Below are 19,832 nucleotides of genomic sequence, written 5' to 3'. Positions count from 1 at the left end.
AATGGTTCACCATTATTTTAAGAATGGCATTTGATATTCGTTCAAGGCGTCAAGTAGGGGGGGGGGGTTCTTCCAGCAACAATTTGTTTGACTTGTTTAGTTTAACAAAAAATAAACAACTTTCCAATTTCGTATAAATTAATATGTTATGTGATTGGTTGATGTCATGAAGTGAGATATATCGAATGATGTTTTATCTTTTTGACACATTTCGCAAGTTAAAGCAAAACAAAACATGTTACCTTGAAAAGTAAAAATGATAAGATTGCATTTCACCAAAGAAATGGAAAATGGACAACACCTACTGATCAAGGCCTGAAACGTATTATCTACGTATTATCTCTCTCCAGAACTGGCCGCCGCAGGGCAATTCTTTTCTTCTCACTCTTGAAAATCCACAAGCCCAGACTGAAAGCGGAAGTTCATCAATCACAGGTATGAAGCAATATCCCTCTGATCTTGAATCAGAATCTCATTTTTTTCCCACTTTATTATCTCATATGTTTCTTTTACCATTGTTCTGTTTACTTTCCCATTTTTACTTTCCCATACAGAAGCATCTATCTCTGATCTCTCTCAATTCTCAAAGTATGACAAGCTTGTTAGTTGCTAATAATTACTGCTGCCATTTTCAGACTACATTTTTTCTTCTTTCTTTCACCTTTGCATCGATCTGCTGGAAAAAATAGAATCATAAAACACTAGATATTGTTACTGTAATATCTTGACATAGCCGGGGCCAAAAAAACCTGATATCACAGCAAGAAAGGTGAACCAAAACAATTGGCCTTTCTTTAGTTTACTCTGGATGAGAGAAAAATCGTTCTTCTCATCTTGATGATATCTTCATGACAGGTTAAGTACCTAAGATGCTTCAATTATTCAAAATGAAATTTTGAGTTAATCATTTGATGAATGGCTCTCCTTCTAGGTTGCTATTAGTATTAAATGGCAGAGGTGGGAGCGTCGGTGGCAGCAAAACTTGCTGAATATTTGGTGCAACCAACTTTACAGCAGCTAAAATATTTGTTCTGTGCCGGCAAAATCACCAAAAATGTTGAGATCAGAAAGGAGGAGATGATGCTCAAGCAAGGAAAGGTGCAGGAACATGTTCAAGAGGCCATCAACAGGACTGAGAGGATTGATGGTGAGGTTGACAAGTGGAAGAATGACGTGAAGAGCCTCATAGCAGAGGTGGAGAAATTGGAGGGAGAACTAAGGGCCAATAACCATGGCTGCCTTCGAGGGTGGTGTCCTACTTGGAGCAAATATTGTCTTTGCAAAAAGTTGGCTAAGACAATCCAGAGAATGATTGATCTAATTACAAAGACTAATCATTTCAACCCATTTTCTCACCCCGTTATTGTTCCTGATATAGTGTATCACTCTTCTCAAAACTTTAAGCTATTCAATTCAACACAAATGGCTTTTGATCAGCTGTGGGAGGCTTTGCAAAATGATGGTAGCTCCGTAATTGGCCTTTGGGGCATGGGAGGGTCAGGGAAAACCACCTTGGTGACAGAAGTGGGAAAGAAAGCCAAAGAGTCACAACTCTTTGATAGAGTTGTGATTGCCACAATTTCTCAAAGTTTAGATATCATGCAGATTCAAGATGAAATTGCTGACTCGTTGGGGCTCAAATTGGAAGAAAAATCTAAAACAGGAAGGGCAAAAAGAATTGCATTACGATTAGAAAGTGGAGAACGAATTTTGATAATCCTAGATGATGTGTGGGCTAAGCTAAATCTTGAGGACATAGGGATTCCCTTTATGGGAAATCATCCAAGAAGTTGGAAAGTTGTCTTGACCACACGCCGTTTAGAAGTATGTACCTTGATGGAATGTCAAAAGATGATCAAACTTGATTTGTTAAAAGAAGATGAAGCTTGGATTTTGTTTCAAAGTCATGCTAATGTTAATGATGCTTCTAAAGAAGTTATGGCACGAGCAATTGCCATGGAATGTAGAGGCCTACCCATTGCACTTGTGGCTATGGGAACTTGCTTGAAAGGAAAAGGAGTTGATGAGATGAATGTTATGTTATATAGGCTGAGGAATGCGAAGCCAAACAATGTGGATAAAGGTGTGAGGGATGCTTTTGCTTGTCTTGAATTAAGCTATGGTTATTTGGCGACCCCAGAAGCCAAGTTGTTGTTGTTAATGTGTGCTATGTTTCCTGAAGATCATAACATTGTTGTTGAAGATCTTTTCAGATATGGAGTGGGATTAGGCCTATGTAGAGATGTAGACTCTTTTGAAATAGCAAGGAGCGAAGTTACAACAATTATAAATTATCTCATTGACTCCTCATTGTTGATGCACTATTCACCAAAGTTCAACACATATGCAGAAAAATATGTGAAATTGCATGATACGGTTCGTGATTTTGCTTTGTGGAAAGCATCTAAAGAGAATCGTACCATTACGGTAAGTTGTACAAAAGAAATGAATGAATTGATTGCTGATGAAGCGGTAAAAAATAGCTATGCCATATCTTCTTGGCATGACACCAACAAATTACTTGAATTTTCTTCTCAATTAGATACCCCAAGACTTGAGTTTCTATTGTTATGTTCAAGAGAGCCCTTGGATATATCACATGTGTCATTTGAAGGCACTAAGGGACTCAAGACATTGATTATTATGTGCATGGCTTATTGGAGTGGGATTGAACTGCAACCTCAATCAATCCAACACTTGTTTAATCTACGAACTTTGCGATTACAAGGTTGGGATTTACATGACATCTCTTTTGTGGTAAGCCTTAAAAGACTTGAAATTCTTGACTTGAGAGGTAGTAAATTCAAAAGAATGCCAAATGGAATTGAAAAATTAAACAAGTTGAAGTTGTTAGATTTGTCAAATTGTAAAACAGATGAATGTTGTTATAAAGTAATAGGAAGGTGTTCACAATTAGAAGAGTTGTATGTTTCCACACATTCTCCACATTCAGAAAACGAAAATTGCTATGAGTACCTTATGGCCCCCCCTGGTTTGATGAAATTGACAAGGTATAAGTTAGCAATTGGGGAGCATAGCTTAGGCTTGGTATTTCAGAATGAAGACACGAGATCATTATGGTTGGGTCAGTTAAATATGTCTATATTAGGTGCAACAATCAAGGATCTTGCACAAAGAGCATCTTCAATAAAATTTTATGAGCTTGAGGGAGGCAGCAAAACTCTCATGCCTAATATTGTCCAAGCTGTAGGAGGCATGTATGGGTTAACTAAACTCAGTCTTGAGAGGTGTTCAGAGATCGAATGTATTACCAGCGAAACTACTTTTCATGAAGATGTGGTTGTCCCCAAATTGGATGAGTTAGTGCTAACACTCATGGATAATCTTAAAGAACTATATCATGGTCCTTCTCCTTGTAGCTTTTTCCAAAAGCTGGAAAGACTTACTCTATCCAATTGCCCTCAATTGCTCCACATATTCCCTGCTAAGTGCAACTTATGCAACCTTAAGTTTCTCAAAATTCTCAATTGTCCGATGTTGACATATCTCTTCCCTATCTCTGCTGCTTGCACTTTGTCATCCTTAGAAGAGCTCCAAATAGAAGGCTGTAGTGAATTGAAGCATGTAATAAAGGGAGAGGGTGATGGTGATGTATGGAAGAGTTCAAGATTCCCAAAATTAAAAATAATGTCTATTGATGATTGTTGCAAATTAGAATATGTATGCCCTGTCTTTTTAGCTCAAAGATTTGTACAATTGCAGCATCTATCCATAGCAAATGCTCCCCAGATGAAATTTGTGTTTGGAGAAAACGGTGGTGAAGAACAACCAATGCATCATCAATATGAAACCCAGATAGTGCTTCCTCTCTTGGAACATCTCAAGCTTGAAAGTCTTTCAAATCTTGCTAGAATTTGCTTAGGGAGCTGTCATCCAAGATGGACATCTATAAAGACAATAGAATGGAGGGATTGTCCAAATATGGTACGCATTTACTCTCCCATACTTTAATTTGATTTGCAAGAATGTTAAAAACTATTAAAAGATTTTCATATAAAAAATATCTTTGTTGACATGATTAATGTTCTTTGAGCATGCTTTAAATAGCAAATACTGTTCATGGGAATACATATTGAGAGATGATCAGGTCAATTAGTCAATTCACATTATGTAATTAAAAATAAGAAATGAAATTAGAATATCTCAAGGCATGCATTATTCTTTTTGAATATTTGAATCTCACTTTGCTTTTGGTTTAGAAGTGCTCCGCGTTAAGAAAATAAAAATGCAATTACACATGGCAACCTTTTACTTATGGCAACTTTTGGTTTACAACCGTATATATTATGCAAATGGAAATGCAAGGGTTTAGGTATAAATTTATTTCAAAAATTTTCACTCAGGAACAATATTATTTCAGAATTTTTTTTTTTTAGTTTAAGGTTGCCTCTATGTTGCCTCTTATCATTAAAATGTCAACACTCTATAACACCTTATCTTTATACACCAGTAAGGTTATTCTAGATGATTTCAAACCGCTAAAAGCCATATTTCATCTTGAGAATTTTTTTTCTTTTGAAAACACTTCCCAAACACAAGGATTGATCCTGTTTAGGAAATGAGATTTTTTGAAATTTTTTAAATTGTCGAAAACCTACTTTCAATGGACCTTGTCTAGTGGTTCAAGTACTTGATTTAACCCTTTTATAAAATTGGTAAAATTATCTTAAGACTCAGGCCAAGCCCCACACTTAGCAAATAAGTCAACACAAAAATTCTTCTACTTGAGCAACTTCTCTATCCCTGGGCACGCACGCGGCATACACTTGCCCTTACATTATAAGACAAGTAAATATAATTAGCTATTATTACCTCTACTTTACCACCATCCAGCCATCAAAGCATATGACACTCACTTGTTGGCTACAAAAGCCCTTACTTTCCTCTTTATGGAGGTGTATATTGCCCGCATTCTCCTTACATAATTACATATATTTATGTACAAAACCATAGCCATACATGACTACCAAATACTATAAGTATAAAACAACAAAATAATACTTATATGACAACAACTAAAAACTTCTTTGGTGTCTCCACCTCCAGATCTTCTCTATAAGCTTGCCTTTCTCTTGAGGAACTTGCTACTTTGTTGATACATGGAAGAAGAGGGGTGAGATTTGAGAGAATCTCAGTAGCAATAGTAATTAGTCAAGCATGTAAATAGCCAATGTAATTTAGAACAATACCTTATAAGCAAATACACATGGCCACAGTACCAACTCAGGCAAGGATATTACATGTTTAAAGACATGCATGGCAAATAAACATGCAAACAACCAAACACAAACTATATAAGAATCAATAAGTTTCACTACCTTTTATTTCTTCTTCCAAGTTACATCCTCTTGCTTGAACTTCCTTAGCTTGGCTTCCTCCTTAATTTTGATAGGAATTATTGAATCCAATAATTAATATGTACATTTATAGGAACAAATTAATACTTAACTTGGGTACATTACCATTCATCATAAATCTTTCCCATTCCCAAACTCTCATTTGACTCTTTAACTTGTTTCTCTAATTCCTAACTTATGTTTGGAAAATCTTTCCTTATACTACCCCAAATAATTTTACTTTCTAAATCCATTGGAATCTTTAAATCTAACATAACTCATCTTCTTCATATTCAAATAGTGCTGGCCGAACAGGGAAGGGAAAGAAAAAGCATGAATCCAACTTCATTGCTTTAAATCATAATATGAAAACCTTAAACTATATCTTAGATGTAGCTAAAAAATTTAAAACACTTATTCCTTATTTTTGCATTTTTAAAGCAGTGGCTATTTCCACCCTTAATTATTCCAAGAATTTACATTTAAATGGTATTCATCGTCTTCAGTACATCCTAGCATATTGGAGGCTTAAAAATCATACTGTTCTATTATTATAGAGTTTTAAAACAGTAGCTATTTTTATTCATTCAGTCATGAAAATTTCCACATAGTAGACATCCATCATCAACCATTTACATAGCACTTAAACAACTCAAGTATCGTCTCATTTGAACACTTAATCATCTTCTAAACTTCTGAACAACTTTGCAATTTAATCTGAATTTTTCCCAGATTTAAAATCATGTGTCCAAATCCAAATTTAGCAAGCATTCCTTTTCATACATCACACCAATGGTATATAATGCAAGTCCATTAGCTTTTGGTACCATTTTATTGCCTTAAAATTTTGGGCTCTTGCAGCTTCTAACTGCACACCACAAACAGTACCAATACTCATTTTCATGAATCATTTAGCAGTGTTAGATTCCTTATTTTGAAAGATCTAATCATAGTTTTAATGAAAACTGAATAACATCCTTAAATCTGGAAATTTCCAGCTTCTTAGATTGCTCTTAGCCCATCCTTTTTATATCCAAGTATGACGTAGGCACATAGTACCATTATTACCTATATTAGTATATTTATCAGCACTTAACCATAGTCTTCATACGCTATACACCTACAGCCCCAGCAAATATATAACTATAACTATATATATATATATATATATAACATTTCAGATTTTAGCATCATTTCTTTGAATTTAGGGAATTTCCAGCTACAAGCTTACTGTTTTTGCCATCATATTGGAGTGTTTGGGCATGCTTAAACAATCTAAAATGCTTATCTAATATTTAGGAACTTCAAACAGCAAGTTCTCAATACATTTCAGCCTTGAAAATTTAAATCCATGAAGCTTACATCCTCACACACTAATTAACATTCATATAACTTAGCATTTAAACACTCATGCAATTTCCATAAGCAAAGTTGAATAATACTCTCCTGAATCACATTCGAAACTTTCTTCCCCTGAACCAATATTCAACATGCAAGTAGTGAAATCAATCCCACAAGCTTTAGTGTATCATCTACACATGATTTCTAAACCCAATCATCCCCTGTTTCAGAAAAATCACCACCCAAACATCATATTCAGCATGCAAGCTAAAAGACAAGCTTTATTAGTCAAGTCCTAACCTTCCCCATCATTTTGTTACACTATCATTCCAACTTCTTCGGTCTCCCTCTTTAAGGCCATATTTTCAGCCCCCAACAACTCATAAAAAATGCAGCAGTAGAGGAAAAGAAGGATGGAATGAGAGTTAGGAAGTTTACCTTGACCGATCAATCGGTTTGCATGTATTGTTGTTGTACCAAAAACAACATTGCTTATGAGTGAAAATTTTCGGAGCATGTTTGCACATTAACCCAATATGCAATTACCAATAGCAATTAAAAAAACATACGTTATAATTTTCATCATTCCTTAATTAAACTATGGATTTCTTTTTTCTTTTCTAATCTAAACTAACAACACTAATATTTTTTTAAAAATTTTGGACAATTACTATAACTGACATATAAGTCAAAATTTATTGTGGAGAATGATTAAAATTATAATTTTAATAAGGGACTTAATGAGAATTAACTGACTTCCATTCATTGAATAAAAAAAATTCCTTGCATGCTGATAAAAAATTTCCTAACACCTTTTTCGTTTCTCAAGTAAAACGAAGGCCCTTAATAGAAGTTGGGCATCGCCGTCTTTACAAAATATTTATGGATAATCCAGCCATTATATGCATTTTGTTATTTTATATTTTGGTCATTCGACTTATTCATCATTTCTACGGCCCACAATAAATATACGTCATTGTAAAGTCCATTTTCTTATACATGGATGTGGCTGGTCTTTATATGTTTAATTTTCCAAATAACTGATAGACTAAGTCCATGCAAGAATAACACAGCTACATATGGAATTTTAATTAATCTCGATTATTTATCATATTATAGCACATATGTCACTGGTTTTCATTTTTATTTTCTTCCCTTTTTTCCTCTTTCACAAAGGATTTTCAGGAACTTGAGGGCCATCAACTGAGGAATGAAGAATACATGTTATTGCCAACTATAGAAATTCCAACATTTCAATACCTCAAAGAATTAACTTTGGGAGAATGTGCAAGACTGAAATTTGTCTTTTCTACTCATATCTATCAAAGTCTTCCAGAGTTAACCTCAGTGACCATATCTTGTTGTGAGGAGTTGGAGGCAATTTTTTCAGGGAATGGAGAGACTCAAAAGAATCTATCCATCACTGAATCTTGTCTGCTGAAATTGAACAAATTGAAAATCTTTGGTTGCAACAAGCTTAAATTCATTTTATCTTTCATGATCAGTGCTTCTGGTACCTTAATACTGCCTCAACTAAGCACTCTAATCATATCAAATTGTTCTCAAATGGAAGAAATTTTCAAGTGCTCAAATATTGAACATCATGACATTGACAGTGAAAGGGAGCTCACATTACCAAGCATGAAACATATGGAGCTTAAGAACTTGCCAAGACTTGTTAATATGATCAGCCAAGGGTTTAACTTTAAGTTGCACACAGGGGAGTTTTGCAGAGTTGAGGTTCATGACTGCCCAAAACTCATGCCAATTAAGAGGGCAACTATTGACTGGACAAAAGAGGTATGTAATATTCTGTATTTGTGTTTCTCCTTTTTTTTTTTTTTTGGTTGTTGTAATGTTCTGTTCGCTACTCCGGTCTAATTCATTCATTCCTTTCACATGCATATGCACTTGAAATCTACATACGAAAGCTGCTTTGGAAACAAATGATCCTACATTTAATACAATATTCCTTTGTAGTTCTTCACATGTATCAATTTTCACATGCGTTTTATTTTCTTTTTGTAATCTACATCGAATGTACTATTATGCAGGGAACAAACCATATGAAATCTGGTTTAGTTTATCAACTTGTGACTACTTCAGTGCTGCCAATGCAAATACGATACGAATTTTTCTCACGATACCTTTCACTTGTATGTTATGTGCAGGGACTTGTAAGGAAATATGTGTTGAAAGACAGCCAATTAAATAATAACGAGGCTCTCAATCATCCTCTTTCTGTTCTAAATCCTAGAGAGCTTGATAGTCAAGCTCCTAGAGTTGAACACCGGTGGCGAGTCATGGGTGATTATGAGCAAGAAGAAACCAACAACTCAGAGCAACAAATGCTAGGAGGTCTTGTTCCCACACAAGTTTTGAGCTTCCAATATCTTTGTTCCTTAAAAGTAACTCATAGTAAAAAGTTGAAGTTTTTGTTCTCAATGAGCACTTTCGTCCACAACAGCCTTCCCAAGTTGACTTCCCTGACCTTAGCTGATTGTGAGGAATTGGAGGAAATAATTGCTGAAAATAAGGAACATCAAATCATGTCCAATGTTCAAGTTTGCTTCCCAGAATTAAGACAGTTGGTGGTTGAGAGGTGCAACAAGCTCAAAAGACTCTTCTCTATGTCCATGACTATTAGTCTTCCACAACTAGACTCTTTGTGGATAAGTGAGGCTAATCAATTAGAGGCAATTTTTGGACATGGTAGTGAAAAGGATGCCAGCTATGGTGAGACAACTGTGCTTTCAAGCTTGAGGATGATAGAACTAAGAAATTTGCCAAATTTGATTAGTGTTTGTGAAGGGTCAGAGTTTCAAGGGCAGTTAAGCAACATCAACATACACAACTGCCCCAGATTTGTGGATTCAAGTTTGGGAAGGGCCCTTCAACAATTGGCAATAATATCAGTATGAATCAATATTCTGTATTATATTTAGCTATACCGGATTTCTTTTTGTCTTTTTTAATTGAAAATGTAGTTCTTGCAGGTTTTAACAGAAGATTCAAATGTTCAAACATCATCAAATGCAGAAAAACAATTGCCTGTAAATGAAGAAAAAGGGATGATGTTGATCTCAAGCGCAGAGTACTTGTCTTTGGAGGATTCAAATGACCTCATATATGTATGGGAGGGTCCCAGTTTTTTCATGTTCCAAAATCTTAAGCAGTTATGTCTGAGTGGATGTAGAAAATTGAAGTGCATCTTCTCTAGCACCATGATCAGAAGCCTCCCATGTTTGGAGTATCTAAGCATTGAAGAATGTGAGGAGATGGAGGAAATAATGTCATCAGAAGAAGAGCATCATCACTTTCCAAATTCTTTCTGCTTCCCACAACTTCACACTCTAGTTGTCTTTAGATGCAGAAAGTTGAAATGGCTCTTCCCCTCTTTGACCTCTTCTCAACCTCTTCCACAGTTGAAATATCTAAGGATTAAAGAGTGCTCTCAACTAAAGGGACTTTGCAGTTGCAAACTAGAAATCCAAGAAGAAGGGTTTTACAACAACATACTTCCAGAGCTGATAGATCTTCATGTTAAGGATTGCCCCATCTTCTCCAAAATCACACTTTCTGCTCTTCAAAGGTACGCACATTTATACTATCCACACCTACCCATATTAAGAATTTCTTATTTTCTTTACTGGTATTATATTCTTTAATTGCTCAACTTAGAAATTTTGGCATAGCACACCTTACTAAAGTTTTATACTTCTCTAGTCCTTAATATAAGATCTATTTTGTAATACAATTTATTCTTTAAAATGGGAACTTAGGCCTAATGTTTCCTTATTTATATATTGCCTCCTCTGTGATCCTCTTTCTTCTCAAAAGATGTACTATGTCCAGTTCTAAATATAAAGATTACATTACAAATTAAGTCTTACATTTTGTATCAGAGATAGTAATTGATATACAATTTTTGGAAGAACAACAAAATTAAACGTTTATTTTAACACATGCTGCATGTTTTGCTCAGATTCATTCTTTCTGTACTCTGGTAAATGTCTACTGCAAATTGATTTTGATAGTGTCTTTATTTCTCATATTCTTTACAGTCAAGCGGCGACAAAACGAAGATACAGATTTTGGTGGTGACGACGATGATGATGGCATATAATTTGTACCAGTTGCTTCTATTTATCACTTCAAGATGCATTGCATACAGTCAACATTGCAGAAGGGATATTCATTTGTCTCATTTTTATTTAAGTGCTTTGGTTTTTTGTTGTCTACATGCACAAATCATTTTTATTTAAGCCGAAATGATCTGAAAAATGATGAATCGAATAACATGTCAATGCTTCTTACAAATCAATGAATTAATAAAATTTCCACAGATTTTTTTTTTGATTGAACAGCCTTAGTAGATTGAGTTTAGACTATAAATATTATTAAAAAATTTTGCCTGCATGAATATTATTGGATTTAATTAATGTTACTTTCAAATTTAAGTTTAATAAAGAAAATAAGGAGAAATGAATTTAAAGCAAGGAACAAAAAATCAAAGCAGATATTAAACCAGTTGAGGTAATGGTTTAAAGGTCAATTGATAAGACCGGAATCAATTGGGAATTAAACCGGTCGTGTTAAAATAACAAAATTTAAGTGAAAGTAATAAAATACAACAACATTAATAATCACTAATAACAAAATACAAGAAAATATAACAATAATTTAATTGTAATAATAATAAAGTATAACAATATCGATAATTTTGATTTTTACAATTTTTTAATAACTAAAATTATTATTCATTGATCCCAAAATCATCATTAAAATTCATTCAAATTTATAGTGACTGAGATATTAGGAGCTGAATGAAAAAAAATAGAACCAACAGCAATATAATCATTCAAACTGGTTCACATGGGTTTTCACTAGTTTGATCAGTTCGATTTTAGTTCAACTCCTATCCAATTTAATGTCTAAACCAAACTGGTTCGTCAATTTCCTTGTTGAACCGAATGGTCTGATCTTTTTTTTTTTTAAATTTATTTAAAGAGATATTCGTTCACTCATCATATTCTCAAACGCGAATTATATGAAGAAGCAAGTTGTCCACTCCCTTGTTAGTCCCTTGACTTAAAAATGGAGTGACCATCTTTGTGTTAGAATAGTTTTGTCTAGAGAACCATAAAAGTATGCTTTAGAAAAGTTTCTTTTTTTATTTAAAAAAACAAAGGAGTAGACACTAGCCATTTAAGGTTATAAGCAGAATAAAACTTGCAACCTTCCAATTGCAAGTAAAAGAAGGCATAACATTTAAAATTATGTTTATTTTAAAGTGGCATTGATTAAGAAAAAGGCAAGTTTTCTAAATCTTATGACTTGCAGACTGAGTTGTTTCCTTAGCATGTTTCTTTCTGAGATATTTTGCCTACTACATTTTTTCTTTTGACCTTCAAATGCCTCGGTTCGGAAGCAGCACTTTTCATTCTTGTGTGGGCATTTGCATGATCCGTCGGCCCATTACTAAGCCCGTGGATCACCTTTTTTGGGTGAAATAAGCCCGTGGATCTCTTATTGGGCCCCTAGACACTTAAATCTCTTAAATTAGGTTTAAAACATATATTATGGCATGCATGTTCCATTATTTATATGTGCATTGATGGCAATATATATATATAGATATATATATATATATATATGATGACCAGCCAACCCATTTCTCTCTACATTTTTCAATTTTTTTAAATTAAAATTTAGTCTTTTAATCCTAAAATTGTTAGGCTTAAATGATAATTTTTGGTCATTTTAAAAATTAAACTCTATATATTAGCAATTACGAATATTTTATCAATATTCAAGATTTTAATATCATCATTTTTTTTTAATAATTTTAAGGTTAAAAGACTAAAATATACTTTTTAAAATTAAGAGACTAAATTAAAACCAGCGTTTTAAAAGCCGGACCGGACCGGACAGTCGAACCGGTCCGGCCGGTGACCGGAATGCCATCTGGCTTGGTTAACATAATTCACCTGCCTTGCTAGTTAAACCGTTTCGAGCCGCTTTAAGCCGGCATTTGGGCCGGAAGCCGGTGTTAGCCCGAAAACCGGGACGGTTTTGCAAAAGCCAGACTGCCTGAATCTTTTACTCAATTGTGAGCCGAAGAAGGAAGAAGAAAAAAGAAGAAGAAGAAGAAGAAAAATAGGAGATCAAGAAAGAAACGAGAAGATGGAAGAAGATGATATAAAGGGGAAAAAAACACAACCTCAAAGCATCCGAATCCACCAACGTTGCTAGCTACGACAGCCCTGAACGCGGAAAACGAAAGCTACAATATCCTAAAAGAATAGAGGGTTCAGATGCGAAAACAAGATTATGCCGATGGTTTGCTCGAGTGCGGTAGAAGTAATAACTTTCATTTAATGCTTGCAACCATCCCACACGTTTACCTAGGAATCGTTTTACTTTTTCTTTTTTTAATTTCAAATTTCTATCTATATATGTTTGTTTTATTGAGTTATTTCTCATTTCTTATTTTATTTATGTTTTTATTATTTTCAATAATTTTGTGAGGTATATTATATGAGCTTGTTAACTCATTATAAAATTGAGATATTTAAGTGTTTCTTAATTTTTTTTAAAAAAATAATATGATATTTTATTTCTTATACCTATATGACTATTTTATCATATGGGTATATATATATTTTTTAATTATTAAGCTACCGGTCCAACCAAACGGTTGAATCGATCCAACCAGTTAAAGCATGACCCGCTGCTTTTTCCGGGTGGACATTCGGCTTGGCTTTTAAAACATTGATTAAAACTCCTTGTAAAGTCAAAAGTCAAAGGATTAAATCCACTTTAGCCTAAATTAAACTAGACTGAATGCAAATTGATTGTATATTTTTATAAAATTATATAATTAAATTAGTTCATAGCTCGTAAATATAAACATAATTTACTTTTAAACATTTATATATGCATTACCCTTTTCTCTAAACAAAACAATGAACTTTCCCCCCCAGAATTACCCTTTTCTCTCAATTGTTTCACGAACAAATATCTTCTCCATCAGCCTCGAAGCTTCAACACGATCATACCAGAGCTCGTCTTCTAGCGGCGCTGTACCTGCCGGAATCGTTCACAATCCTCTGATGTTTAATATATCATTGGCCACAGCTAAGTTTGATAACTATCATCCCATTACGAGTTCATGAGTAATGGCTTTGTCATTTTTTATTCTATAACTGCATTTTGATCAGGATTTTAGCTGCCATAGTTCTTCATCATTGTCAAGGTAATTCAAGTACAAGATGGAGACACACACACACATGGTTAGATCATCTTAGTGCCATTAGGCATCAATAAAGGATTCCCTCCATTGTAAACCTGAGACATATAAATATTACATGAACGACAAAAGGAAGGGAATACAATCACGCAAGCTTCAGAGCATATATTTCTCAATACTTAGAAATGTTACTATCTCGGACGAGTTTTAATTCAGCACAATCATGAGCACTGTGTGCTTATTACTGTAATGCAATTTAAACCATTCAAAATTTGATATGAATGGTCCAGGTTTAATATGTAATTTTATCAATAATCAATTTATTTTTTAAAGAAGTGTTATTATAAAATTATCTTTATTTTAGATTTTGTATCTATTAAAATAAAAAATAAATAAAATATATAAAAAATTTAAATTCAATTTAAACCATTTAAAATTGATCTGGATGGTCTATATTAAGATGAGCACTCTATGCTCATCATTATGATAAGTATCGAATGTGCCCCCATTATAAAACCTAGTTAGAAATTCATTTTGGTTCTAATTGTTAAATATAAGAACTTAATCAATTTTGTACTTTATATTTATCTATTTTTTCCAAATAATTCATATAGTAATTGCATATGTTAAAGGATTTTTACCAAAAGTAGTTACAATATACATAATTAATAAGGATATTTTGAATAAGAGTATCCATTTATTATAAATAACTAACTTAACTAATTTTTTTAATATTCATAAATTAGTTATCTAGGTTTTATATTAAACATCCAAGGCACTACATGTTAACATATACTACCTCCGATCCTTAATATAAGACCCTATTTGACTTTTATTTTGGTCCTAAATATAAGATTCCAATCCACTTTGTCTCTCATATTTATACTTTTTTTTTTCAAAGTAGCCCTTCTAATAATGATAGTTCTAGTCAATACACTTGATTAACAATGATATTTTAGAAAAAACAACACTTATTTAAGACATATAACTAACTCAACTTACTTCCTTAATCTCCTTAAATTAGTCAATTGGCTCTTATAATTAGGACCGGAGGTAGTATGTAATAAAATTGGCAATTAGTACATCCAACATACATATGGAAGCCTAGCATGCGAAACAATCTTAATGCGAGAAATGCTGTGGGTGAAAATCTACAAGCTAAAGGATATTATAACATTTTAACTTCTTAGGTTAAAACTTTTGAGGGAGAAAAAGAATTTAGAATACAGTCATACACACACATATATCCAACTGTAAAACAAGTAAAAATTTGGAAGCGTAGTTCCGTTCTTTTTCATTAAGTTTTGACAAATAAAATGCTGAACAGAAATCAATACGCAAAGACTGGCAATGTTCTCTAATACAACGTGATAGATATACTACCCCCGTCCTTAATATATATAAGACCCAACTAATTAACTTGGAGAAATTAAGAAAATTATTAAATTACTTAATTATAGCATATGTTATATGATATCTTTAAAATACTTATGTAGATTATTAGATTATATAGTAATTTATAAGTAAGATCAACTAGCTTAGAGAAAGATGACAAATATATATAGTTTAAAGTAATTTAATAACTTTCTTAATGTTCTCAAATTAGTTAACGGGATCTTACATTAAAAACTAATAATAATAGAGCAGCATATAGTAATTACCAGGTTGACATGGTAAACACAGAAAACTCTCATATTCACTCGTATGGGAGGGAAAGATTAATTAAAGAGAAAGAACTCTTTAATTAATTCGAATAAAAATGACAATATTATGAGAATTAGCCTTGCAGATTGTAGTCGATAGAGCTGTATCATGTTCAACACTTGATCCAACCAAAAATTAATATAATAATATATAGAGGTAAAGGAATTTTTGCCCCATAGTATTTCATCCTCAAGAAAATTGTGAGACGGTACGTATTCAAAAATACTATTTATAATCCTTAATATAAGGAGTTAGTTTGATATTTAATTTGATTTTAAATATAAGAACCCAATCTACTTTGTTTGTCAAATTTATTTATTTTTTTCTTCAAAGTAATCCTTGTAATAATTACACATGTTAAAAGTTCCATCACATGACAATTCTAACTAATACACATGATTAGCAAGAGTATTTTAGAGAAGATAAAACCTATTTATTATAAATAATTAACTTAAGAAATTTTCATAATCTCCTTAAATTAATTAACTGGCTTTTATATTAAGGATCGAAAATCTTTTGTTTTTTTTTCTTGTTTTTTTCTTGTTTTTTTTTTTGGCGGGAGGGTTCAAACTCCATTTGATTTTTCTCGCCAACAGAAGAAAAAAAAACACGGTTTGATGTATTTGATTCAAATTATTTCATTTAGATAGATTATAAATTATGAGACATGATAGGAGTACATAATAATGTTTTAATAATAATACTACCTCCTGTCTTTAATATAAGACCTCATTTAATTTTTATTTTGATCATAATTATAAGATCCCAATCCACTTTGTCTCCTATATTTATATATTTTTCCAAGGTAGTCCCTCTAATAATAATAGTTCTAACTAATAAACTTGATTAACAAAGATATTTTAGGAAAGACAATACCTATTTATTACAAATAACTAACTTAACTTATTTCCTTAATATCCTCAAATTAGTCAACTAGCTCTTATAATTAGAACCAGAAATAGTATTAAAGGTATATGCCATTATGCCTAAATTTGGGACTAAGTTCGGATAGATAGGGCAACTTTTAGTGACCGACAGTTCATTAGTTCATGCCAACCACACAGACTATATTACTCTTTTTCTTTTAACCTGTAAAAACTTTATTACTTGCAACTTACGAAAGGTGAAGTATTTGCTCCTACTTGCACTACCAAAAAAAAAATTGACTTTCAACAACGACTTGCTGAAAGTCAAGGAGTTGCTGTTGAAAACTTTTAGTGACAACAACCAAGTCGTTGCCATAGTGACTATCAATGAAACTTATGAGCTGTGACAAAAAGAGTTGTTGTTGAAAGTATAGTTTCGGCGACAACCCAAAAGTCACCATTGAAGACCCTTTCAACAGCGACACAAAAGTCACTACTGAATGACCCTTCTGTGTCGTCGTTGAAGACCCTTTCAGTGGTAGACTTAAGTCGTTGCTGAAAGTGTCACTGGAGAAATTAGAACCATCGTTGACCACCACAACATCATCACCAGTTGGCCATCGACCACCGGTCGGTCGCCAAGTGTCACCACTTCACTTGCCACCTTGCCTATGCCACGTGTCCACACCTTGATGCGTCACGTCACCAACTGGATATTATCACCATAAATATGGCCTTTCAATAGTTCGAACTCCTGGCCTTGTCCTTTTGCGTCCCTTTGTCTTGTTATTGAGATGGAATGAATTTGTTAATAATCATTGTAAAATCAAATATATATAATAGTAATAAAATATTAAAAAACTACCTTTTAGCAGTGGTAAAAAAAGTTGTCATTGAAAGTGTCGTTGGGTATTATATTAAATATTATTAAATAATATACTATTAGTAAATATTCGTATTTGATTTTCTTAATTGATTAAAATATTTATTTATAATATCCATCTTGCATTAAAAAAATATAATTCATACAATATTATTTGTTATATATTTTTATTTCTAATTATTTAAGCTATTGTATTATTTATTTCAATATTTATATTTATAATTATGAAATATGAAAATAGTATATAAAAAATAATAAAATTTAATTATAAATTTTATCATGATTATTTAACTCTCACACACACATAATTATAATATCTCACTTTTATATACACTCATTCCTTTATCCTTCTCTCTCTCTTACTCTCACACATCATATTATTTCTGTAACCCTCTCCTTCTCTTTCACACACAATAAAATGTAAAAATACTTTCTTTTGTCATAACAAACCATATTAATAAACAAAGTTATTGCCTAAATATGATTTTTTTATAAAAAACTTGAAATAATAATAAAAAGTTAAAATAGATTTTCAACAGCAACTCCTTTTAGTGATGACAAAAAATGTCATCACTGAAAGGTGCTTTCAGTGGACATGTTGAGTCATTGCTAAAAGCTTTTTTTAGTGGTGACAATTTTTAGTAGCGATATTAGGAGTTGCTTTTGAAAGTCTCACTTTTGAAAATTGATTTTTAGTGATGATGCTAAAAAGCATTACTTTCAGCAGCGACATTTATGGTCACCGCTAAAAGTAAAATTTTCAACAGAAATCATTTTTTTTTTGGGTAATGTTCGTGCTTCCTACTTCCTAAAATGCATTATCAAAGAAATATTGGCTTATAATCCATAAGTTTATAAGTTCAAATTTGTGAGGGCCTTATTAGTGAGTAATTTATAAGTATATCTATAAGCACTCTTTGAACTTGAAAGTAATTTATAAGTATATCTATAAGCACTCTTTGAACTTGAAAGTATACCCTTGTCCTGGTAAGTTATTAGTACCCAACTATAACCTAAAATTTTTTCTATCAAAAAATTCTCAATTTTATTTATTTTTAAATAGATTGCGAAACTCTATATGAGCTTGGGCTAAATCCCCAAGGGTGGAAAAACAGTTAAACCCAATATCCCTCATTTGGACATAGTTTCATGCTCAAAACGAGGACCACACCCTCTCGCTCTTGTACATGTTAGGGCTCTACTCGAGTTGGGCTGGCTTTGGGCCTAGAGTTGATCCTTCTTTAAGTTGGGCACAAGAAAAGTGGTTGACTTATGCGCATCATGGACTGTGAAGGGCATCCAAAGTTACAAGAACAGCCCAACAACACCAAACAAATGAAAAATCAAAGACATAAAAGATGCAACAATGACTGGTTCGTGGTAGTCGGATTGCTAGGAAAGGCAACTTCAATTATGTGGTTCATAAGTTCTCTGTCCAAATTTATTCATCTTTGTGGAGTAGGGAAGGAATTACATATTGTGTATTTTGGATCTAGTAAAAGGAGACACTAACAATAATTAGCTGCAACGTGTTATTTCTTTGACTTTTTTCAACGCATATTTACTGTGCGGTTGTGAAACTCATAAGTTTAAGATAACTTATGATAAAAATATAAACTTAATTTGTGAACTTGGATCATGAACTCATAAGATCTGAGTTTACTAGCTCATCTTTATCAATAAATACTTGACTCGTTTAACTTTATAAAAATGATAAACTTGAAAAGTCAACTCATGAGTTTAACTTAATTTATGAAAAGCACAAGTTTATGACAAAGTTGACATAATTATGTAAGTTAAAAATATAAAAATGTTAAATTTATGGAGTCAATATGTGAGTTTGACAACAATATTTTAGATACATGTTTATCTTTGATTTAGTGTGTGTTTGGATTAACCACTGAAATAAAGGGTTTTGATAAAAATGATTTATAAAAAAAATGAATTATTATTTATACGATTAATTTATTACAATTGACACAGGAGCTCCTTTAAAGACCTTACAATTAAACAAATATTTCAGCTCAAAAATAGATTTTAGAATTAAGAGGTGTTTGGATATGTTCAACAAAACCAACATTTTGCACATTTTGCAATATATATATATAATTGCACATCTTGATCTTTTCATATATTAAACTTATGAGAGCTATAACAACTGCCACATGCTTTCAGTCCCAAAGAAGATAAGATAACAACTTCTTGTGGTCCAACGAGGATTGATAGAGTTGGATAAGGAAAATACACAGTTTGCGAAGTTCAATACAAGAAAAGTGTTCGAATTTTTTTTTCTTTTTGAAAAAAGTTTTTACCACAGAACAAAGGCAAGGACACATAATTGTCATTTGAATTAATTAATATGATTTTAGGAATTATGGTGTGGTTGTTAGAATATCCTTATCGAGTATTAGTATTATATGATTCTTAAT

General features: G+C 32.5%; 2 protein-coding genes across 3 annotated transcripts; both read left to right on the top strand.

Moving 5' to 3' along the window:
* Positions 1–372: 372 nt before the first annotated feature.
* LOC114739491 (probable disease resistance protein At1g61300) lies at positions 373–8,220 on the top strand. Its single transcript, XM_028927586.1, has 4 exons — positions 373–435; positions 932–3,945; positions 7,875–8,163; positions 8,204–8,220. The coding sequence occupies exons 2-4, from the start codon at positions 949–951 to the stop codon at positions 8,218–8,220; spliced, it is 3,303 nt and encodes a 1,100-aa protein (XP_028783419.1). The 5' UTR covers positions 373–435; positions 932–948.
* A 12-nt stretch (positions 8,221–8,232) lies between these two features.
* LOC114744494 (uncharacterized) lies at positions 8,233–10,939 on the top strand. 2 transcript variants are annotated; one of them, XM_028932755.1, is made up of 4 exons: positions 8,233–8,498; positions 8,870–9,613; positions 9,695–10,290; positions 10,763–10,939. In XM_028932755.1, the coding sequence occupies exons 1-4, from the start codon at positions 8,265–8,267 to the stop codon at positions 10,800–10,802; spliced, it is 1,614 nt and encodes a 537-aa protein (XP_028788588.1). In that variant the 5' UTR covers positions 8,233–8,264; the 3' UTR covers positions 10,803–10,939. The 2 variants fall into 2 exon arrangements, with proteins under 2 accessions (XP_028788588.1, XP_028788528.1); XM_028932695.1 differs by having other exon boundaries at positions 9,686–10,290.
* Positions 10,940–19,832: the final 8,893 nt, after the last annotated feature.

Source organism: Neltuma alba, unplaced genomic scaffold, assembly GCF_004799145.2.
Source record: "Neltuma alba isolate B1F8T4 unplaced genomic scaffold, ASM479914v2 tig00000105_pilon, whole genome shotgun sequence".
Taxonomy (NCBI): Eukaryota; Viridiplantae; Streptophyta; class Magnoliopsida; order Fabales; family Fabaceae; genus Neltuma; species Neltuma alba.
This window is presented reverse-complemented; position numbering and strand designations above follow the sequence as displayed.